This window comes from Bos indicus, chromosome 4 (assembly GCF_029378745.1).
Source record: "Bos indicus isolate NIAB-ARS_2022 breed Sahiwal x Tharparkar chromosome 4, NIAB-ARS_B.indTharparkar_mat_pri_1.0, whole genome shotgun sequence".
Lineage (NCBI taxonomy): Eukaryota > Metazoa > Chordata > Mammalia > Artiodactyla > Bovidae > Bos > Bos indicus.
The window spans coordinates 101990774-102014693 of record NC_091763.1 but is presented as its reverse complement, the minus strand read 5'-3'; the positions used below and the strand labels follow the sequence as shown (position 1 = coordinate 102014693).

Here is a 23920-nt window from a genome sequence, read left to right as displayed (position 1 = left end):
GGGCTTCACCCTCATGACCTAATTATCTCCCCCAGGCCCCACCTCCTATGACCATTACTTTCGGCATTAGAATTTCAGCATGTGAATTCTGGGAGGACACAAACATTCAAACCGTAGCAGAAGGCGAGTTGACATTTTAACTAGGATAGACAGGGAAGGCCTTTCTCTGAAGGTAGCATTTGAGCAAAGATCAGCAGATGAGGAAAAGAACTAGGTGTATGTGTAAGAGGCTTCTAGGCAGAGGAGTGGCCCTGTGTCAGGGGTGCGATAACAACAGAGCAATACCTCTTTGTATTCAGTTATCATCTGTGGAGCTAGTCATCCATGCAGCAGCCTTGGTTCTAGAATATGCAGACTAGAGCTGGCCTGAACAATCTGGGCAACTTTCCCCTTCCAATCCATGTTTGCTGAGCACTTACCATATGTTCTAGATACTTGTGAGACAATGATAGTAAAATGGTGTGTACTGAGTCACTTCAGTCATGTCCGTCTCTTTGCAACCCTATGGAGCCCACCAGGCTCCTCTGTCCATGGGATTCTGCAGGCAAGAATTCTGGAGTGGGCTGCTATTTCCTACTCCAGGGGATCTTCCCAACCCATGGATCGAACTCACGTCTCTTTGTTTCTCCTGCATTGGCAGGTGAATTCTTTACCACTAGCACCAACTGGGAAGCCCAGTAAAACTTAGATTCTTACCTCAAAGTAGCTCATAGGGAAGATACCATGTACCCCAATACTTGATCAGATTGAATGTGAGCAGTGTAGTAGCTCAGAGGAGAAAGAGCATGTCCAGTGATGATCACAGGAAGAGTTGCAGGAACAAGGCCGAATTTCATGTGAGCCCTTAAGTGTTGAGTAGAATTGAAACTGTGGTGATGGTTGGAGGGGAGCAGATAGTGGACACAGGGCTGGGATACTGATTCTTCTAAAACAAGACCCTGAGGGAAATGATTGCAAATAAAGCAGGTTTCCAAAAGTTCAGGATCCCTTCCTCTTCCTGATAACTTTTTTTTTTTTTTTTTTGCTTTTTAATCCTAATCGGTATACATGTAGCATAAAGAAGCCACCTATACTTATAGCTTAGTGTGGAGAGAAATGATCAATCTTTTTCTGGAAGCTTTCTTATTAGACCAAAGTGCACAACATTCAGCTTCCCCATCTGGCCCCTGCTATTTAGAGGTGTTATACTGCCATACACAAGGAATGTTCCCTGCCATATCAGTCAACAAAAGGTGTTGTGGTCGTCAGCTAGACTATGCCCCCTAAGGAGGTTCAGGATGGAAAAAAGCAGGATGTTGGCCCTAAATAGTTAAGGCGCATATAAGAGGAATGATTTCAATGAGCCCAAACTCTTGCATCTTCCCATATAAAGAAAAGTGCTGAATTCATTTACTTCAGGTGTCTGGGTTTCTTTAATTCACAGTAATCTTTTGATGTTCTGACTACCTGGTTTTTGTTGCAAAAAATTCCTGTACATCCTGACTTATCCCTCACCTCTTTGGAGCAGTCCCGCAGAGCTGTCTGAGAGGCTGTCTCCTGGACCTATGTCCTCAGAAATCTGCCGAATAAAACAAATTTCTCAACTTTTAGGCTATGCTTTTTTTTTGGACCACACTGCAATAGACTGAGCTGGTAATTTGCTGAGAGTAGGTACAGTGGGTCAGATACATTTTGCAAAGAGTTTCTGATCCACAGTTCATCTTAAGTATCAGTTTTTCTCTGAGTAAAGGCTTCCTATGCTAGCAAAAACCCTTTTGTATGCAGGGAATAATGAGCGTGAATAGTAACCATTTGGAGTCTGTGAAATCGGAGGTAGGCAGTGTGCACGAAGGAGCTGGGGAACTTGCTGAGGAAAGCATTGTGCAAGTCTTGGCTTCAATTGTTTTTCTGAGTTTTGTGTGGATAGGCAAATGTTTGGGAACAGAACAATTTGATTCATTTGAATCCCAGTTGGCATCTGCCTTAGGGAGGATTAATTCACAAAGATCCCTCTGGAGTCTGTGTTCTGTTAAGCAGATTGCTTTCCTGATCCAGGAGGATGATATTTCTTTAGGAGATGCATAAATAGGCAGCAATTTAAACATTACTGTTTGCATTAAATTTAATATTCTTCATCGTTTGCACTGTCTAAACAGCCTAAAGCCCAGAACTAGGAATCCTTGTTTCTAGTGATGGTTAGTATTTCACTGTACCTCGCAATGTCAACGATTCCAATCTTCTTGTCCAGTTTTAAAGATTAAAGGGAATTCTTCTGTAATTGCTTTTGAGCCTGAAACAAAGTGATAAGCTAAACAATTCAAATGAGACTCTCAGTTTATTAGGATTTTTCTTTCTTCCTCCCTTTTCCCTTCTCTCTCTCTCCTGCCATCATCCTTCTTTCTTTCTCCCTTCTTTGTTTTCTCCCTACTAACTCTTTCTTTTCCCTCTTCCTCCCTCTTTGAACCCTGAGCAACTATTGGGCAAATGTAGGTGCTCTTATCCTACATTTTGGTGTTTGTCTATCATGTTCTTCAGATGGACAGTGGACCCACCCCTAAAATTGTATGCAGAATTTGGGGCTGACAATATTTGTCAGATTTTCTGCTGGGGACATTTATAACTTTTTTTTTTAGATCCTCAACAGAGCCTGTGACCAGAAAAAGGTTGAGAAACACTAGTCTAAGATTACATAGGAGTCTTCCGTCTTTGGGGCTGAATTTTACTCTAGACTTCTCTGAAACACTTGAACTAAAGAACTTCACATGGTTTGGCAACCACAGGAGCCAGTCCTAGGAATGTGGGCTCCGCCTTTGAAACTGCCGGAGAGACATCCTGCTTTCAGCTTGTTCATTTCTGCCCATGATTAAGGCTGGTAAGCAGGGTTTTCGGTTCTTTTTTTTTAAAAGTGAAGATTTTATAAAGAGATAAGCAGAAGTGCCCAAGTAGATTGAGGAATGAAAAACTTATATTTAAATGACCAAGTCTTGCTCCTTACCAGCTGGAGGGTATCTTCATGAGCTACTCTATTTTTGTTCATGTTCCTTTGTAATTGGGGTGCTACCTATTGATTTACTTTTGTTCGTTAATTTCAGTCTTCTTCCTAAAGAGGAAACCTAGTGCTGGATGAAGGCTGTTCAGAGAGAACTAGACATGGCCCCTGTCCTCCAAGATGGTATAAGAAACAAGTTAGAAAATATACAAATGTAAACAGACTCAGAGTAGAATATACTAATCCAGAAGTGATCTATTGGCACCATGCACAAGTCAAGGTAACTTTATTTTGGGTGGAATCAAGAACTGTAACTGTGAATCTCCCAGTTCTACAGACAGTGGGACCGGAACATGAAAAATAATCATCTTCCTTCTGGCTGGTCTGGTTAGGCTTCTAAAGTCAGCAGAGCAAGGAGTGACCAGGTGCACTGGCTTAGTATGGATATCCTAAATTTACGGTGTTGTTTCACAGGTGTCTGTGAAAACAATAGTCTGTGAGCTAAAGATGAACAGATGCCTGATGGAAGGCGGAGACTCAGCAGTTGATGAGAAACAGGGCCTTAGTAAAGTGGAGTGGTGTTTTTTCAGAGACTTGAAGAAGAAAAATGATGGCTGATGATGCCAGAGCAGGGAAGGTATGCTTGATATAGCAGTCCAGGGAGAAATGGAAAGGTGTGTGCCATGTAGGACAAAGAAAAAATGGATTTTGAAAGGATTCGATGAAACCCAGAGCAGGACTAGCACAACATCGGGTATGCTAAGTAAAGGGTACAGATGAGTCATGGGTGACTTAGGTTTCCTGTTTGCAGTGGTGAAGACATCTTGATATTGAAATGTTCCAAGGCCTTGGGACCTGGGAAAGAAAGTCCCAGAGAGATGACAAAGAGCTTTGTTTTCATCACATTTGATTAGAGCTGCTGACAAGAGCATGGGTCTAAGCCATCTTAGAGGGCATAGATTCTAGGGTTAAAAAAATGCAGACATATCTGTCATTTACCTATGGGAAGTAGCTGGGTCCCCTGGCAAGGATGACCTACAGAAAGAACCTGATGCTTTCGGGGTGGACAAGTAGAGGAACAGTCTTCTTTTCAGAATCTGAAACCTGGACTAGTGGTGTACGTTCTTTTGCTCTTCATCATCCGTTTGAGATTACCTTCTATTTTCTTTTTCTAACTAGTATGGAAAATACCTCCTCAACTTTTTAAAAGAGAAATAATGACTTCTTTGTTTGCTTGGTCATTGAAATGTTAGAATAGTATAAGAAAGTAATATTTATAGCTCAGTTCGATCACTCAGTGGTGTCTGACTCTTTGCAACCTCATGGATGGCAGCATGCCAGGCTTCCCTGTCCATCACCAACTCCCGGGGCTCGCTCAAACTCATGTCCATTGAATCGGTGATGCCATCCAACCATCTCATCCTCTGTCATCCCCTTCTGCTCCTGCCCTCAGTTTTTACCAGCATCAGGGTCTTTTCCAATGAGTCAGTTCTTCCTATCAGGTGGCCAAAGTATTGGAGCTTCAGCTTCAGCATCAGTCCTTGCAATGAATATTTAGGACTAATTGCCTTTAGGGTTGACTGGTTTGTTCTCCTTGCTGTCCAAGGGGCTCTCAAGAGTCTTCTCCAACACCACAGTTCCAAAGTATCAGTTCTTCAGCACTCAGTTTTCTTTATAGTCCAACTCTCACATCCATACATGACCACTGGAAAAATCATAGCCTTGACTAGATGGACCTTTGTCAGCAAAGTAATGTTTCTGCTTTTTAATATGCTGTCTAAGTTGGTCATAGCTTTTTTTCCAAGCAGCAAGTGTCTTAATTTCATGGCTGGAGTCACTATCTGCAGTGATTTTGGAGCCCAAGAAATAAAATCTGTCACTGTTTCCACTGTTTCCCCATCTATTTGCCATGAAGTGATGGGACCAGATACCATCATCTTAGTTTTCTGAATGTTGAGTTTTAAGCCAGCGTTTTCACTCTCCTCTTTCACTTTTATCAAGAGGCTCTTTAGTTCCTCTTTGCTTTCTGCCATTAGGGTAGTATCATCTGCATATCTGAAGTTATTGATATTTTTCCTGGCAAGCTTGATTACAGCTTGTGCTTCATCTGGCCTGGCATTTCACATGATGTACTCTGCACATAAGTTAAATAAGCAGGGTGACAATATATAGCCTGGATGTACTCCTTTCCCAATTTGGAACCAGTCTGTTGTTCCATGTCTAGTTCTAACTGTTGCTTCTTGACCTGCATACAGATTTCTCAGGAGACAGGTAATGTGGTCTCCTGAGAAATGTGAGAGTTGGTCTGGTATTTCTATCTCTTTAAGAATTTTCCACAGTTTGTTGTGATCCACAGAGTCAAAGGCTTTGGTGTAGTCAATAAAGCAGAAATAGATGTTTTTCTGGAACTCTCTTGCTTTTTCTATGGTCCAGCGGATGTTGGCAATTTGATCTCCGGTTCCTCTGCCTTTTCTAAATCCAGCTTGAACATCTGCAAGATCTCGGTTCACATACTGTTGAAGCCTCGCTTGGAGAATTTTGAGCATTACTTTGCTAGCGTTGTGAAATGAGTGCAATTGTATGGTAGTTTGAACGTTCTTTGGCATTGCCTTGCTATCTAGCATTAAACCTGGGAAAGACTCTGATGCTGGGAAAGATTGAGGGCAAGAGGAAAATGGGTAGACAGAAGATGAGATGGTTGGATGGCATCACTGACTCAATGGATATGAGTTTGAGCAAAATCCAGGAGATGATAAAGGACAGGAAAGCCTGGCATGCTGTAGTCCATGGGATCGCAAAGAGTCAGACATGACTGAGCGACTGAAGAACAACAACAAAGCATTAAACTTACTCTGTTCAGTAAGAGTCATAATTTTGGTGAAGAAAAGTATACACAAGAGGGGTTTTTTTTGCATGTGTACACTAAGTAAATCTTTTGAAATCAGTCATTTGCTCCACAGATATTTGTTTAATGCATACTCTAAACACAGTTTCCTATGGGAGGACCTGAGATACCAAATGCAGACCACAGATGGAACTTAGCAGTTCATCTCTGGGATCAATTTGCTTGAATTGGAATCCGGGTTCTGCCACTTACTAATGGTGTGATTTTGAGCAAGTGGCTCAACTCTTGTGTTTCTTTCCTGATTTTTAAAATGGAAATAATATTCATAATACTCAACCTTGTACTATTGTTGTAGGGATTAAGTTAATACATATTATACATTTATAACAATGCCTGGCAATTAGTAAGGACTAAATAAATATTAGCTCTTGTCATTATTGCTTTGCTCTTGTTATTATTGCTTTATGCCGATTACCACATAATTCAGTACATAATTTACCAACTGACCACCATATTAACAACCAGAGTAAGTGAAAGAGGTTGTAAACACAGGCACAGAAAGAACAGGAAATCAGGAAGGTAAACATGAAGAGTGGGGCCTGGCACACAGGCCCCATCTCAAAACATTTGAGCTATTACTGGCTGGTCTTAAACTGGCATACTTCACCTTAGCAACAGTGGATTAGGAGTCCATATAAATGAAGGTGAGAAGTATACGAAGAAGCGATATTGTACTTTTTTTAGTGGCTAATTATGGGCTCAAAATAACGTTAATTGAAGAATACTCACTTTTGGCAGAGATGTTTCATCATTGATCTCTTGCAAAGCAATATCCCACGGGCTGTGGGACTGGTTGGCCTGGGTGTGCGACCTTGCTTGGCCGTATACCAGCTAGGGGCCATATACCAGCTGGAGGCTGTGTATCAGCTGGGTAACGTAGGTTGAGGGGTTTAATCTCTTAGTGTCCTTGTCTATAAAATGAGGACGCTCATAGTGCTTGCCTTCCAGGGTCACTCTCAGGGTTAAATTAGTTGTTATATACCTAAAGCACTTAGAACAATGTTTAGTACGTAGTAAACACTCATAATTAAGTGTTCGCTGTTTCCACTGTTTTCAACACCTCCCCATACAACTCACAGTAGAGGTGATTTCATTGTCCAGACACTCAGGGAGGGACCCTGGGCAGGGAGGCATCTACCTTCTGTCTGAACAGTGGGCTGCAGCTTAGCATGACTCTTTGATACATTCACCTACTTTCCTCCCCTCTCCTGGCCTCCAGAACCCAGCCTTGGCATTTTCCTTTAAGAGATGTTTATGCCAAAAATCAGTCAAGATTTGCCAATTCTGTTGAAGAAATTCACAGGGCAAATGGTGAAGTATGAAATACTGAAGGATTTAGATGAGGCATACTTATTTAATTCACAAAAATTTCCTTTTTACTTTAGACATATAAATAGCTAATGGGTGCATATGTATGTATATCATATAAGTGGTATTGCCCTATGTAATTTCTCTTTTTAAGAGTACAGACATATGTTATAGATATATGTATATCTGTGTATGTGTATATATAGGTACAAATGTATTATTTATACATATATATATAACTCATATATATCACATAAAGATACTTTCTACTCCCAATTTAGAGTTTAATCTTTTCTTTCCCCCTCCCAGGAGTCAGTTTCTAGTCAGTGCAATTATTTATGGAAGTGATTGAGGACCTGCATTTTGGTGTTGCCTCTATGTTGGCTTTAGTTTGTGGGCTTTTTAGCTGCTGTCTTGGTAATCTCAGCATCTAGCCCCAGTGCTCACAGCTGCTCCATTTCGTCCTTGGATGTGAAGGACTGGTCATCATGAGACAGCGGCTTGTTTTTGTTTTCTTGCTGACAGCTAAGTGGTGATGCCCAGGAAATCTGCCAGTCGAGTTTGACCTTTGATAGCAAGCTGTTTAAATAAAATCAGAAGATATGTCGGTTGTGCTTCTTACTCTCCACAGTGCACTACTGGCCTTATTGGGTCATGTTTTCCTTCTTTTTTCTTTTTTTTCTGGCTGTGCTGCATGGCATGTGGGATCTTAGTTCCCTAACCAGGGATCGAACCAGTGCCCCCTGCATGGAAGCTGAGGGTCTTAGCCATCGGATGGCCAGGAAAGACCCAGGTGATGTTTTCCTCCTGAAAGGAAACTTAAAAGGCATATAGATATAGTTTAGGGGGAAAATTTTTTTTAATCAAGATCTGAGCTTCAGAAGTTTTACAGATTGGAGCATGTATAGAGTGTGTACTGACTCTTATTTTTGTAGTTTTATCAATAACTCAGCCATCTAAGTTCTAAGCTATGGTGCTCTGCTGATGTTTTGCCAGTGAAAAAAGACTGTGAAAGTAAGGTCATATGGAAAAAGTGTAATACATATTCTACTGATTCCCTTTCACTTTATCTTCTGTCATACCTCAGAGGTTATATTTGTCATTTTGTTTCCTCAGATTTATTTCCATTGGCAGACAGAGCACAAGCTAACACCTCGTAGTTCAGAATGAAAGCTCCTTTTTTCTAATTTCAACTGCTGCTGGAATGTTGTTCTCAGCAAACTTCTTACTGGCTGACCTTCTTCAGCTGAAGTCATTTATTTTATGATTTAACTGGTAGATCGAATCAAGCTACAAATATTTATTGATATGGTTTACAGTTGGTGGTTTAGAGGAATTATTATGGGAATGTGGTTCAGCTATTGTGTTGCCTAGGTTCTGATGTGATGGATTTAATTTCTTTTATGTATTGATACTTTCAGCTGTGTTATATCAGCCAGCTATATTCCTGAAAAACCACTCCTAAACTCATTAGCTTTTTAAAAAAAATTTTTTTTATTGGAGTATGGTTGTTTTACAACGTTATGCTAGTTTCTACTATACAACAATTGAATCAGCTATAGGTATACATATATCTCTGCTTTTTGGATTTCCTTCCCATTTAGGTCACCACAGAACACTGTATACAATCCCCTGTGCTACACAGTTGGTTCTCATTAGTGATTTATTTTATATATTGGTGACTCAGATGGTAAAGAATCCACCTGCAAAGCAGGAGACCTGGGTTCGATCTCTGGGTCAGGAAGATTCCCTGAAAGGCATGACAAGCCACTCCAGTATTCTTGCCTGGAGAATCCCCATGGACAGGAGCCTGGCGGGCTGCAAGTCCATGGGGTCACAAAGAGCTGGACAGGACTGAGTGACTAAATACACAGCACACACATCAATAGTGTATATATGTCAATCTCCCAATTCATGGCCCTCCTCTTTCTCTTTGGTATCCATACATTTGTTCTCTCCATCTATATCTCTATCTGAACTCACTAGCTTTGACAACAATCATTTATTATAGTTCACACATTTGTCCCTTGACTGGAGGTTGGCTCATTTCGGTGGGGTTAGGGGCAGTGACTTGTTTTACTGGTTTCAGCTAGATTCACTCACATGTCTAAGGCTGAGAGTTGGCTGATCTTGGCCAAACTTATCTGGGGACAATTCTGTTTTATGTGTCTGTCCTCCTGGGATCAGTAGATTGTCCTAGTACATCCTTCTCACTGTGATGGCAAAGGCGCAAATGTGTGAGTTCAGCTGTGCATTTCAAGACTGTACTTGCATTAGGAAGCGCATATCCTTTTAGCCAGAGCAAGTCAGGTGGTCAGTCCCAGGATGGAAATTAGTCCCCAGTGGGAGGGCACTGCCAGATTACATGGCAGAGGACGTGGATAAAGGGACAAATGAAGAACTGTGGAGCCAATTACGTGATTTATAACATATGTTAAGGTGCTCATTGACTCTTTGTCGAGGGACTCTGAATGGGCCCCTTGACCCACTAAGCCTTCTAGTAATTACTGTTTTGGGGTATAAAGTAGAGCAGGCAAAAGCAGGCCATTTCCATGTGCGGTCATCCGGGGATGATAATATTCCCTGTATAGGAAATTTAGAAATAGTATGAAATTGGGGGAAAAAATTACTCATGTTCTGAGTTATTCTCCAGAGATCATTCTGTCACTTTCCTTATTAATAGTGCACACATTTATATCTTTTTTTCTTAATACTCTATCATAAATCTTTGCCTTGTTATTAAAAAGGCTTTAGCATGTAACATTACTGGCTGCATAATATTTCCATTGTATGAGTACACCCTAATTCATTAACCTTGCCCTTCCTTTTTACTGTTTTGGTTACTTTCAGTGTCTTGTGATTATAAATAATGCTGAATGAGCATATCTGTGCAAAAATGTTTGTCTATGTTTACTTGTTTCTTTCATGGATCCAGAAACCTGAGTTTTGCCACTCATTTGCTGTGTGGTCTAGACCTGCCTGTTAGTTTCCTCATCGTAAGATCACATATAGAGCTTGATGGCCTTACACTTCTTTCTAATTCAGAAAATATCCTTCAAGGGAGAGTAATAAATTGCTGGTTTGAACTGGAAGCAGGCAGGCAACTCCAGTTGTGTGTCACCAAAAAGCTCAGGAGAGGAGTGGAAGCTTCTTTGGGCTTCTGTCTTGGAAGAGTTCAGGGGAAGTTTTGTTTCATAGTTCACATGTCGTTTGTCCTCCAGGCTCCATCTCTGACATAACAGAGATTATATTTACATAAATCTTTTTAAAAACAAGAGTGTAGGGCACTGAGCATTGAGATTAGAAACTCTTGACCTACTTAATAGATGTGTGCTTTGAGAATGGCTTAGCTTATTGGAAGAACTATTGCCTGTCTTCATTTTGCTTGTAATTTTGTTTATTTTTAAATAATTGTATTTATTTACTCATAGTTGGCTGTAGTGGGTCTTCCTTTCTGCACGAGCTTTTCTCTAGTTCTGGGTGACTAGCTGGGGTAACTCTCTAGTTGAGGTGTGGAGGCTTCTCGCTGTGGTGGCTTCTCTTATTGGGAGCATGAGGCTTAGTAGCAGTGGCTCCCGGCTCTAGAGCACAGGCTCGATAGTTGGGGCACACGGGCTTAGTTGCTCTGCAGCGTGTGCGATCTTCCCCAGTCAGGGATCGAACCCATGTTTCCTGCCCTGGCAGGCGGATTATTTACCACTGAGCCGCCAGGGAAGGTGCGCTTATAATTTTGTATTTACTTTTTGTATTTATGTTTGCCTTTTCTTCTGTGCCTTGTGATTACCTGTTATCACAGTGATCATAACGGCACAACCATGGGGTCTGGCCTTATCTCACCATTTCCTGATAATTGCATGTGCTCTTTTTCTCAGTGATGCCTCCTTACTGTTCGTTTTCATATGTACTGAGGCTGGATTTCATCTTGCTGTCTCTCTTCCAGCCTCTGCTGGGGATAAATATTCTCACTGTGCACAGGCTGTAAGTGCTGACAGGTGGAGGTATGAACACATCACTCCTGAGTGGAGAAAAGTGTGATCTATGCTCTGTCTGTCTCTCTAGCCACTCCCCACATAGGTCCTGATCGTGTCCTCCTTGCAGCTGACAGAGACTTCTCATTCCTAACTCCTCCTGGGAGTGGTGTGAGAAACTTTATTTGGGACTTCCTTGGTGGTACAGTGGATAGGAATCTGCCTGCCAGTGCGGGGGACACAGGTTCAATCCCTGGTCTGGGAAGATGCTATACGCTGTGGAGCACCTAAGTCCATGCACTGCAGCTACTGAGCTTGCAGGCCCTAGAGCCTGTGCTCCTCAGCAAGAGAAGCCACGGCAATGAGAAGCCTCTGCACCACGACTGGAGCGTAGCTCCTGCACACTGCAACTTGAGAAAGCCCACACGCAGCAATGAAGAGCCAGTGCAGCCAAAAGTAAAAAAAAAAAAACTTGGTTTGGCTCCTCATCCAGTTGCCCCCGCTGCCCCCAAGCTGAGCTGGGGCGCCCATCTGGCCAGCAGGACTCTGCATCCAGTACAGTGCGGTCTCCATCCTCTGACCGCCTTCAAGAGGCCTTTTGTTTCCTGCCCCTCCCGCTCGACCAGGATGTGGTCCCCAATCCCCTGGGAATGATGGGACTCCTCCACCACTCCAGAGCGTTCAGCAGCTCTGGAGAACCAGCTCTAAAAGCAAAACATCTTCAACTGACTGAAAACGTGCCTGTCTTTAATCGAGTCAGTTACAAATTGGATTTGGGGGAAAATCATTTTCCTCAATGCAGGTGAATCTAACCTTCCCCTGAAGGAAGTTGCTTATGAAATACAACCTTTATCACTGCAAGCTGTAGTTTTTGGCTTCCGTACCCACTCTTCCACTGCCCCTTGATGGTTGAGTGATGTGATGTTCATGTACCTTTTCATAAGAAAACTTGAACCCAATTCTTGAGTGTGAAATAATTCATAATGTGAATGACTTTGCTGCCCTCTACAATAACAGTTCACTAAGGTGTGAATGTCTATACATTTTAATAAAGCAAGGGAGCATATCTTGGCTTTATTTCAGTCTCGTTTTAGTAAACTGGCCTCGGGTGAGGAATGCTGACTCTGGGAGCCTGACTTGTTTTCTCTTGTTCCACACCTGCCTGCAGCCTCCTTGCTATCCCCTGCCCTGCCCTTCCACCTTCTTTTCCAGGGCTGTGCCGAGGTACCTGCTCTCAAGTAACTTTGTGAGAAGTGCAGGGTACCGTGCGGGCTTCTGGGAGAATGCTGCTGAGTGATGGAGGTGCTTCTGTCCAGTCAGTGCTGTTCCTTCGTTGCGATCCCCAGGCCTGTGACCATCACGAAAGCCAGAGGCCAAGACCAGACTCGGCAAGAAGCTGCCCTTCCCTCTGGATTTCATGCATTTCAGCAACATGTTTTACAAACTCTGAAGTTTCTGAGAGGGCTAAGTAAAGTTCTGGAAGTCTAGGTCAGGTGTAAGGCTTAAGTGCAGTTGTAGGGAAGCAGACTGGGACCAGCATGGGGCGTGAGAAGAAAAAAAGAAACAGATAAGCATCCACTGGGGAGAAGGGCAGAGACCTTCTAACCATTGTCTCTGGTCCTGTCTCCTGAGGCCCTGGTTGCCGTCATTCACTCTTTCCTTCTTGTTTTTATTTTTTAATTGTAGAATTGGCCAAAAAGTTTGTTGGGGTTTTTCTGCAAGATGTTATGGAAAAACCCAAACAAACATTATGGCCAACCCAATATATATATATATATTATATATATATATATATATATATTTTTTTTTTTGGAATATAGTTGCTTTACAGTGTTGTGTTCGTTTCTGCTGTGCAGCAAAGTGAATCAGTCTCACGTGTACATGTACCTCCTCTTCCTTGGATTTCCTTTCTATTTAGGTCAGCAGAGAGCACTGAGTGGAGTTCCCTGTGCTATACAGTAGATTCTCATTAGTTATCTATTTTATACATAGTAGTGTATATGTGCCAATCCCAATCTCCCGATCCATCCTCCCTCTTCCTTCATATTTTTAGATGTACTTATTCATTTATGAATAGATAGTAGATTCATTTGGTTTGAAAACCAAAAAGTATAAAACACTGCACACCGAAATTGTCCATCCTACCCTATTCGCCATCCACCCAGTCTCCCACTGTGGCCAGGGAGCTGGGTTTCTTTCTTTCATATGCATGCTTCCAGAGCGGCCTTAGGCATCCTTACACTCAAGTGAATGAAAGCACAGATTCTTGTTCTGCATTCGTTTGTTCATCCATTGATCTCCTCTCTCATGTTCTCATTTCATTTCTTTTAATTCTACTCTCAATAAGTATTTTTTATTAGTTATTAATTGATCATAGTTTTGGTTGTGCTGAGTCTTTGCTGCCGTGGGTGGGCTTTCTCGAGTCGGGGAGCACAGAGGCGACTCTCTAGTTGCAGTGTGAGGGCTTCTCATTGTGGTGTCTTCTCTTGTGGAGCACAGGCTCTGGGCACACAGGCTTCAGCGATTGCAGCACATGGGCTCAGCACTACAGGTTCTCGGGCTCTAGAGCACAGGCTCAGTAGTTGTGGCTCAGGGGCCTAGTTGCCCTGAGACGCGTGGGATCTTCCCAGACCAGGGATCAAACCCGTGTCCCCTGCATCGGCAGGTGGATTCTTATCCCCTGTAGCACCAGAGAACTCCCTCAATAATTCTTTGCTGGAGGTCTTTTTGAGGAGAAAGGTCAGTGGTCACTTGTTTTACTTATACCTGATGCCCTGAGCAGATTTCACACAGTGTGCTTTTTTTTCCCCATAGATGAAGTGGAGAGTGAGAAATGGTACCTGTCTCCAGACTTTCCACCAACAACCATCAAGACAGAGCCCATCACGGACGAGCCACCCTCAGGACTCGTCCCCTCTGTCACGCTGACCATCACTGCAATCTCCACCCCGTTTGAAAAGGAGGAAACCCCTCTGGAAATGAACGCTGGGGTAAAGTCACTTTTCTTCCATAAAAACAGATTGGATCCAGAGATAACACATCCTCATTCTCCAAAAAGGCATTTAATCTTTTTGGAGCCAGTGGTTGTATATGTTTAAGGATATGTAACTATATGTAAAAGTGTATTTATGTCTATCCAGAGCATGTTGACTTGGTGTCAACACTGGTTATATCACTTCCTTTAAAGGCATTGTCCAGAAAAACTGGAAGTCTCATTTCGGTTTTTCTGTGAATGCTATTACAAAATTGAAAAAGTTCAGGGATATCCATGTTGGAAAAAAATTCTCCCTGGAATTGATTTTTAAGCCAGTTGAAAGGGAGTGGTTACAGCAATGGTGCTATTCATAGCTTCTGGGCTGTGGCAACAAGGAATGCTTGTTCCTGTGTCATGCTTTATTTTCCTAGTGCTGTGCGAGTTGCCCTGACTTAATTCAGGGATTTCCCAGCTACCACTTCTTATTGTATTACCCATGGAAAACATAAGAAATTGGGAGTTGCTCAGTTCCATGCCTATAGCAAGTAGGATTTAGTTTTGCTCCACCTTCTCTTGAGGTATTTCGATGTCTAGTGGTGGACCAGGGTGATACTTGTACATCTTCTTCTGGATATTTGGAATCCAGTCCTAACTTTCCATATGCTCAAAGCCACAGGTTATGTTACAATGACTCCACTGACCTTCTCTAAGTCATTTCTCCTCTGAGGAAGGTAGAGGAATCAGGACAAGGTAACACAGCGTGGTGGCACCACCAAGGCTTGGCTGCATCCTCACTCCTTGTGCTGTTTACCTTCCGTCCATCGGGAAGATGAGGGCCAACGAAGATGAGCTGAACAGAGCACCTGTATGCTGCCCTCTAGAATTCCTTTCTCAATAGCTACCTGAGTCTGTTTATAGGCTGCGGCTTCTGGAGTCTGTATTAGTCTCCTTGCTCTGTGATGCTTTAGTTTGAATTTTAAGCAAGTCACTAAGAAAGATCAGAGTCGTGGCCTTTCCCCCATGCCTGGGCCAGATACCTGTCCTCCTTTCCCTACCCAGTGTTTCGTGATTATGTGTTGTCAGTTGTCAGGAACCTGGAGAGAATGCATGCAGTTGGGTTCACACAGTTCCTCCTGCTGGAGGCCCGTGACCCTTTAGGAATGTGCCAGACTAGTTTTGTGGTAAAATGCCTGTCAGTCAGTTCAGTTCAGTCGCTCAGTCGTGTCCAACTCTTTGCGACCCCATGAATCGCAGCATGCCAGGCCTCCCTGTCCATCACCAACTCCTGGAGTTCACTCAGACTCACGTCCATCGAGTCAGTGATGCCATCCAGCCATCTCATCCTCTGTCGTCCCCTTCTCCTCCTGCCCCCAGTCCCTCCCAGCATCAGAGTCTTTTCCAATGAGTCAACTCTTCTCATGAGGTAGCCAAAGTACTGGAGTTTCAGCTTTAGCATCATTCCTTCCAAAGAAATCCCAGGGCTGATCTGCTTCAGAATGGACTGGTTGGATTTCCTTGCAGTAAAATGCCTGTACAGTACCATAAACACAATAGAATGAAGCACTGACAAGTGAGCCCTGGCTGCTTCATCTAGATGAGAATTCTGAGGGCTCCCTCACTTGTACGGCCAGATTTGGCAATGGGGGAGGGTTAAGGACTAAAATACCTCCCAGTCCAAGAAGCAGCCTGCGCTCAGCCGGGCCTCACCAGCCCTAGCACAGCCCTGGGAGGAAGACAGGATGACAAATAGCTCCCTGGGGTGTTGCTTCAGGTTTGTTATTGGCTTTTAAAAACTGTGTTTGAATTTCTTTCTTTAGGTTGATTCCTCATGCCAGACCATTATTCCTAAGATTAAGCTGGAGCCTCATGAAGTGGATCAGTTCCTAAACTTCTCTCCCAAGGAAGGTCTGTCTCCTCTCCCCTTTGGGCTAACAGGTGTGGGTGCACCACCCCAGGGAAAGTGGGGGCTGTTGATTGTACTGGAGGCAGAGCTCGTTTTATGAAATAGCTGTTCTTGACTCTAAATACAAACTTTAAAGCTAAATTGTATTTTCCCATATATGTGTATGCTTAATTTTCAAGTAAATCTTCAACTTTTACTCCAAGCCAGGGTGACCTTTCAACATGTTTATAGACTCTCGTGACTTGGGTGCTGACAAGGGAACACGGGAACCCCTGCCCTCAAGCCATCCTATGAGTGAAAGCCAGCTCCCTGCCCTGGCGTGATGATCAGTACAGACCTAATGGGCATTTACAAAGCCAACTTGCTGGCTTAAAACAAACTCTAATTTTAAATCCTTTGTGAAGTGAATTCACAGTTTATCTGTCTGGCAATTCAGTATTTTTAAATGTTGATTTTCGGGTGGCTCAGCTGGTAGAGAATCTGCCTGCAATATAGGAAATGAAGGTTCAATCTCTGAGTCAGGAAGATCCTCTGGAAAAGGGAATGACAACCCACTCCAGTATTCTTGCCTGGGAAATCCCATGAACAGAGGAACCTGGTGGGCTACAGTCCATGGAGTCGCGAGAGTTGGACACGACTTAGTGACTAAATCCCCACCAACCACTACCACTCCTCTATTCCTGCGTCTATTTAGAAATAAGTGGTGTCAGTACTTGAAATGGTTACACTCTCACTTTCTTCTTTCCCTGTGTCAGTCTTTTCCTTGTCCCCTGTGAAGCCCATGGGTAGGAATTCTGAATGCAGACCCCTAAGTCTCATACAGTCTAGGAAGCTCTCTCTGCCTTTTTAATTGATATACTTTGCCGAGCTCCTTAATTCAGTGCCTTAAGACATGCCATTCCTTCCCTTTTTATTTATACTTTCAGCACATGGTTAGAAGGACAGCTCATCAATGTGATCAACAAATAAGAAACTAGTATACGGGCTTGTCATGGGAAAGGTATCTGTGCTATGATGTGGACATAAGGTGCAGATGTTACAATATATAGGAGCAATGCTCACGGAAACAAAGTCTACTTCATCCCACCAGAAACATACTCAAGATTTATCCGTGATACTTTAATCAAGGTTGGCATTTACCTTTGTCATCAGGAAAGAAAGGATTCAATTATTTTTTTATACTTTTTTGGCCACACAGCACAGCATATGGGATCTTAGTTCTCTTTGAATCCACGCCCCTTTGGAAGTGTGGAGTCTTAACCACTGGACTGCCAGGGAAGTCCCAGGATTTAGTTTTTATAATGAGTGATACTAACTAAAATCCATATTGAGACAATATTTATTTTAACTGAGTGATACACATTTTAGTGCCTTTCAGCTTTAAAGAAAGTAATTCCTTTCATGTTTGTGATACTGGTAACAACTATCAAATACATTTTGCTCTTTCCATCTGTGTTGCCATATGCTTCTGAAAATGTCATCACAGTACCAGTAAACCCCGTAGTGGCTTCAGAATCTCGGCTCTGTAGAGGAGAAGAGTTTCAGGGTCCTTCCTTGAAGTGGCCATCTTTCCTCATTATCCTAGATAAACAGGGAGGAGGAAATCCAACATCCTTGAATGCAGCGGGGCTTCTAGGCAAAGTGGCTTGTTGTCCCCAGCCTTGTCAGGAAGTAACCCATGAGCCATATTTCAAGTGAATTTAGAAATCTGATACTGAGGCACTTGTGACCAGGGCAGTAGCTCTCAATAAGTGGGTAAGAGGAGATTCGAGTTTGCTTCACTTTTCCTGCCATGCCATTTCCATTTTGTTGTGTGTGTGGAGCACCTTCTTCTTGGGAAGGAGAAAAGTACTAGAATAATTTGGACTGTGCCCAGCCAAAGGGAAAAGTAAGCTCTAGTACTCTTGACTAATTCTCCAGACTAATAGCTCTGCATGGCAGACACCAGGAGCCCCTGTGAGGTTTGTCTGCTCCCGGGTTTTGTTTTACTTTTGTTTTTATTTGCTTGTTTGTTTACCATGGCTAAAAGATAAACATTGTTAAAAATCAGTTCAGTAGCTCAGTCATGTCTGACTCTCTGTGACCCCATGGCCTGCAGCACTCCAGGCCTCCCTGTCCATCACCAGCTCCCGGAGCTTGTTCAAACTCATGTCCATCGAGTCTGATGCCATCCAACCATCTCATCCTCTGTTGTCCCCTTCTCCTCGTGCCTTCAATCTTTCCCAGCATTAGGGTCTTTCCAATGAGTCAGTTCTTCCCATCAGGTGGCCAAAGTATTGGAGTTTCAGCTTCACCATCAGTCCTTGCAATGAATATTCAGGACTGATTTCCATTAGGATTGACTGGTTTGATCTCCTTGAAGTCCAAAGGAAACATTGTTAAGAGATAAGCTCTAAAAACTTAAAAATTTCAATTGCTTATTTGAGCAAAAATTAATTAGACTTTGCAGTGCCAAACTGGTTAGAAGTTTCCTCTGACAAGAGCTGGGGGGAGACTTTTATAAAGAGAAGGTGGAAGCAAAGTAAGGAGATTATTGATGGGCTATAACTTAAAACTTAGTTGGCTGTTTGTGACCAGTTGTCCTTAGATTCCAGCCTGATAACCTTGAAGCATTTACAGGATTGGATTTTGGTTTGCCTGTGTAAGTGGCCAGAGCACTGGAGACACCCCAGGGTAACAGCTTCCACGCTTATTAATTGACCTGACACTAGAGTCCCGTAGGTCATCATGGGGTTGGGAAAACCTTACTTAACACTCTTAGAACTCCTTTCTAGGTGAACACGTATTTAAGACGCCTACCTACCCTCCTTAGCTTCCTGGAAGCAGTGGCCAAAGAGTTGACAATAGAGATGTATGGGATTGTTTTAGAATATTCTTTAGCTTTAGGAGTGCCCGTGGACTCTAAAAAACCAGGGAGCTCTACGGCAGGGTAGGTTAGAAAGAGAAAAGAGAGGGGTTAGCGTAAGAAAGAAAGAGGAAAAAGTATGTGCTGTTAGTGGGGGTGGGGCAAGGTGGGGAGGTGACTGAGAGAGATGGATCCCCTGTGGTTCCCTGGGACAGTCAGTGTTTCAGTGAGCAGAAGAGCCCCATGCTTCCAGCTTCTCACCTCCAAAGGCAGCTCTGAGGGCCCTTTTTCTGAGGTGAGTAGCTGTGTCTCAGAAAGGCTCCTTCCATCTTCAGTATCTCAGGCAGGAGGCCTTCCCATGGCCCCGGGCTCTTCTCTGTTTGACCAAGTCCAGGTGTGTATGCGGCCCCCGGGCTCCTCGCCCAGTTCAGAGCCGCTGCACTCGGGGCTCTGTTGTCCTGGGGGTCCCAGGAGGCGTGCGGAGTGCAAGGCTTACCCAAGGTCACGTCCCTTGGCTCAGTAATGGTGACTGGCCATCAAGGTATTCCAGCACGATGTGAAGATTCACAGTCAGAAAAAGAGTGAGACCCCCAAAGCTCATGTGTCAGGTTGAACTCAGAGACAGCACTTCCTTTGGAACCTGTCTCCGCTGCCCTGGAGGTGCTTGAGCGGCACTGACCAAGGCCCCAAGGCCTGGCAGAGTATGGGTGTCTCCCTGGGGAGAGGTGAGGGATGCTTGATGCTGGGGGACGTTGCGGGGGACACCCTGCTCCCCCTCATTTATCTCCCAGTGCCTGCTTTTCTATCCACAGATGGATTGGGTGTTATCTGAATCAAGAATGCCTGGCATCTGGCCTGTGGGCCCTGCCATGCACATTCCTGCAGAAACAAATGAGCTTTTCTCAAACCCTCATGGGCTCCCTGCTTCTGCTATTTTTTTTTTTTTTTTCTTTTTTAAAGATCTTGATACGTTAACATGGTGGTTTACAATCAAACTGTGGAAACTATATGAAATGAAGAGAGGGAACGTTATGCCAGCACCATCCCTACCTGCTGTAATTTCCCATGTCCCCATTTTGTCATAATTTTATTACTTTCTTACATATTTTCCCGAGTTGCTTTATGTAGTTAGAAGCAAATAGGGTCTGTATTCTCTTTCTCTCCTTTTTCATACAAAAGGAAGTCTACTTTATACACTGTCTTGCACCTTGATTTATTTCTCTCATCTGTAGGTTGAGACCAGCACACAGTTATGTCACATCTACTGAAACTCCTGTTGACCAAAGTAAAACTCAAAAATCCAGTCCAAAAATGTATCCACAATGTGCTGTGCTAAGTTGCTCAGTCGTGTCTGACTCTTTGTGACCCCATGGACTGCAGCCTGCCAGGCTCCTCTGTCCATGGGATTCTCCAGGCAAGAATACTGGAGTGGGTTGCCATGCCCTCCTCCAGGGGATCTTCCCAACCCAGGGATCGAACCCAGGTCTCCTGCATTGCAGGTGGATTCTTTACCAACTGAGCTACCAGGGAAGCCCATTATCCACAATAAAGCCAGAAAATCAAGCCAAGAAAGCACCTGCTTGAGGCTGTATCAAGTTGGAACCCAATAATTCAGTCTACAGTTTTTCGAAAGAAACACTTAAATTTTGCCTTCACAGTACATCTTGGAGGCTGTTCCATGTCCACTCGGAGAGATTCCTCATCCATTTGTTCGACTGTCCTAGGTTGGATGTTGGATGTTTAAGTGCCCCCACGTCCTGCTTTGTTGCTCCCTGATGGATGCAATCCGTTCTTTTCCCCTCAGCCTCCGTGGACCACCTGCACTTACCGCCCACTCCTCCCAGCAGCAACAGCAGCGACTCCGAGGGCAGCCTGAGCCCCAGCCCGCGCCTGCACCCCTTTGGCCTTCCGCAGACCCACAGCCCCGCCAGGGCCCCAGCGCGGGCCCCCTCGGCGCTGGCCAGCTCCCCGCTCCTCACTGCTCCTCATGTGAGTGTCCCTGCATCCCTGCAACCCGATCCTCCCATCCTGTTGTTTGGAGCTTCACCCAGCGTGGCTGCCATTCCGAGCCACTTGGCTTTTCTTCCTTTGGGAAGTTTTCAGTCTGATTGCTAAAGCTGGGGGATGACAGACTTAGAGAACATTTTCTAAAAACTGCCTGTGATCTCATCGTGCTAACACGTTCTTTTCCTTTTCTGTGCATGCTTCCGGTTTTTATTCATGTGCATATTTTTTATAGCTACAACCATGAGGAATAAAAATGTTGTCATTCTTCTCAAAATTATATCACAAATATTTATCATCAACTTAGGCAGTCTTTGTGACCTAGGATAGGAAATAGCTTATTATTTAAATAAACAATCTTCAATGAACTGAAAAATTGCTCTGAGATGAAACGTTTTGATGTCTAAAGCACACGCATATAATTTAACCCTTTTTATCTGTGGTTCAGCTCTTAACCCAGTGTCTCAGGATGGAACTCATGAGTCATTATTCATTCCTCACATATATAATTTCTCCAAATAAAAAATAGGCATATATAATTAATTTTGCATTGTTTTGAATAGTCAGTTGATTTCTCTGAGGATTTAAAAATCATAGTCAACCTTACTGAATTTATAATATCACATAGAGCAAATTGGAATGCAGTTCAGTTCAGTCGCTCAGTCGTGTCTGACTCTTTGCGACCCCATGAACCACAGCATGCCAGGCCTCCCTGTCCATCACCAACTTCCAGAATCCACCCACACCCATGTCCATCAAGTCGGTGATGCCATCCAACCATCTCATCCTCTGTTGTCCCCTTCTCCTCCTGCCCTCAATCTTTCCCAGCATCAGGGTCTTTTCAAATGAGTCAGCTCTTCGCATCAGGTGGCCAAAGTATTTAATGAAGTGAGATATGTAAAAATTCTAGAAAAGCCATCTATCAATTAGTATAACTTTGAAAAGTTGAATGCAGTCTGTCTCAGAAACTCAGCAAGTTCTTAGATCTGTGGCTATGATCTTATTTATCACTATTACTGAGGGCCAGTGGGTTACCTCTTTCCACTCCATCATTATCCTCTCACCATTAACCCTTCACTCTTTTGATTACTGCAATGGTGTTCATTCTATGGGTCTGTGGGTCCTGCCACAATCAGTTCATTCTCCATGGTCATGGATTAAATCCTCCCCACGTCAGACTTTGGTTCAGCATCCGTGCTGTGTTTCCCTACTATCTGTTGGCATCAAGCCCTCATACCTCTGCTGGGTACTAACACCCTCTGTATGTGCCCAACCTGCAGCAGCTTCAAGAGCTCACCCCGTCCAGGCAGAGCGGCTTCTTCTGTTACTCTTTACAAGGCTGCCTTTTGTTGGAAAGTCCTTCTCTGTGTAAATCACCCCCTTTCTTTCAGGAGGCCCAGTTCAAGTCTTATCTGCTACCCTAAGCCTTCCCTTATCGCAGAGACTCACACAAGTGTTCTCTTTCTTTATGTTATTAATGCACCTGGAGTGAATATCACCGTCTAGCATTTAATTGCTCTCGTTCTTTCCTGTGTGTCAATTCAGCCTTGGTCTCGATCATTAGCTACTTAAGAGACAGAGCTCGTTTTGATTCCTCCATGCATTTAACACAGAGCTAATATGCAATAGGTCCTCCATTTATTGCCTAATTATAAACACATTGTCCTAGTATGGATGACATGGGATGAGCTACAGTTGTCGTCTCCACTGACGATGGATAGTCTAGGACAGTGCTGACCAGAGACTCGTGGAGCAAGCCTGCCGGTGCGTCCCTGGGAGTTCTAACCCTTTAGCTGGAAGTGGAGGTTGAGAAGCGGCTCCTAGTGTATAGAGAGCATCTTGTAAAATGGCCTTTTCAGGAGAACAACAAAACTTTCCACAGAACTCCAAGTGAATTCCTTATCACTCTGACGACAGGAAACCTCCAGGGATGTAGGAAATGAGTTCTGTCTTTTAATTTGCATGTTTTAGCCAGTGGGGTACTTTGTGGGAAATAACGGGTGGAGGTTTCTTTACCTGTTCCCTTAAATTATAATCCTTGGGTTGTAACACTCACACGGGTATCTTCTCCATTTTTTTGCTTCCACTTCAGAGTGCCCATTTCTTACCCGAACAGATGGGCGTCCTTTTTCCTTAGTTGTTTGCAAGACATCATATCAGACCCTCCTCGCCCCTCAGGAGGCGCCCCTCAGGAGCTCCCGGCTGCTCCTCTCTGACCCTTTTCTGCTCCTTGGTCTACACAGAAGCTGCAGGGATCAGGCCCCCTGGTCCTGACGGAGGAGGAGAAGAGGACCCTGATCGCTGAGGGCTATCCCATCCCCACCAAGTTGCCCCTGACGAAATCAGAGGAGAAGGCCCTAAAGAAAATCCGGAGGAAAATCAAGAATAAGGTGGGTCCATCAGATGCAGGCACTTCAGTGAGCAGAACCGAGCCATGTGCCTGTCCCACCTTCCCGGTGGCCAACACTGGCCTGGCCCTTGGTTCGGGACCAAGGCTTGGCCCTGTCATCCTCCAGCCCTGCCATCCATCTTCTGGTCAGTGGGTCCCCAAATTGGGTGTGCATACTCCATGATGCTCAAGATAACCTATTCAAGCATGGGAGGAAAATATTAGAACTCCCACTTACATTTAAAAACATCTCAGACTTTAAAATTTCTATTTCATGATATATACAATATTTCCCCTAGTAGGCATTTATGCAATTTATAAATATTTATAAATTATAATATTATAAATACATAAATATCAATATATTATGGGTGCTTCTTAATTTTTTTCTCGATAGGGGTTTTTGTTAAAAAATTCTGCTGGCTCTTCTATACCTGGGTCTAGCAGTTTCGAAGTCCTGGGCCCCTATAGTACCTGGGTTCGATCCCTTGGTCAGGAAGGTCTCCTGGAGAAGGCAGTGGCTACCCACTCCAGTATACTTGCCTGGAGAATCTCATGGACAGAGAAGCCTGATGGGCTATAGTCCATGGAGTCGCAAAGAGCTGGACTTGACTGAGTGACTAACACATTTCCACTTTTGATCTTAGTAGGCATTT

The 23920-nt window shown here is 43.7% G+C and overlaps 1 protein-coding gene across 1 annotated transcript in view; it reads left to right on the top strand.

Moving 5' to 3' along the window:
* Positions 1-23920, top strand: part of CREB3L2 (cAMP responsive element binding protein 3 like 2) — a 128277-nt gene that overhangs the window by 80760 nt on the left and 23597 nt on the right. The window contains exons 3-6 of the mRNA XM_019959153.2: positions 13964-14139; positions 15941-16028; positions 20676-20860; positions 23119-23265. Of these exons, the coding sequence (XP_019814712.2) occupies positions 13964-14139; positions 15941-16028; positions 20676-20860; positions 23119-23265 (596 nt within the window). The remainder of the gene's footprint in view (positions 1-13963; positions 14140-15940; positions 16029-20675; positions 20861-23118; positions 23266-23920) is intronic.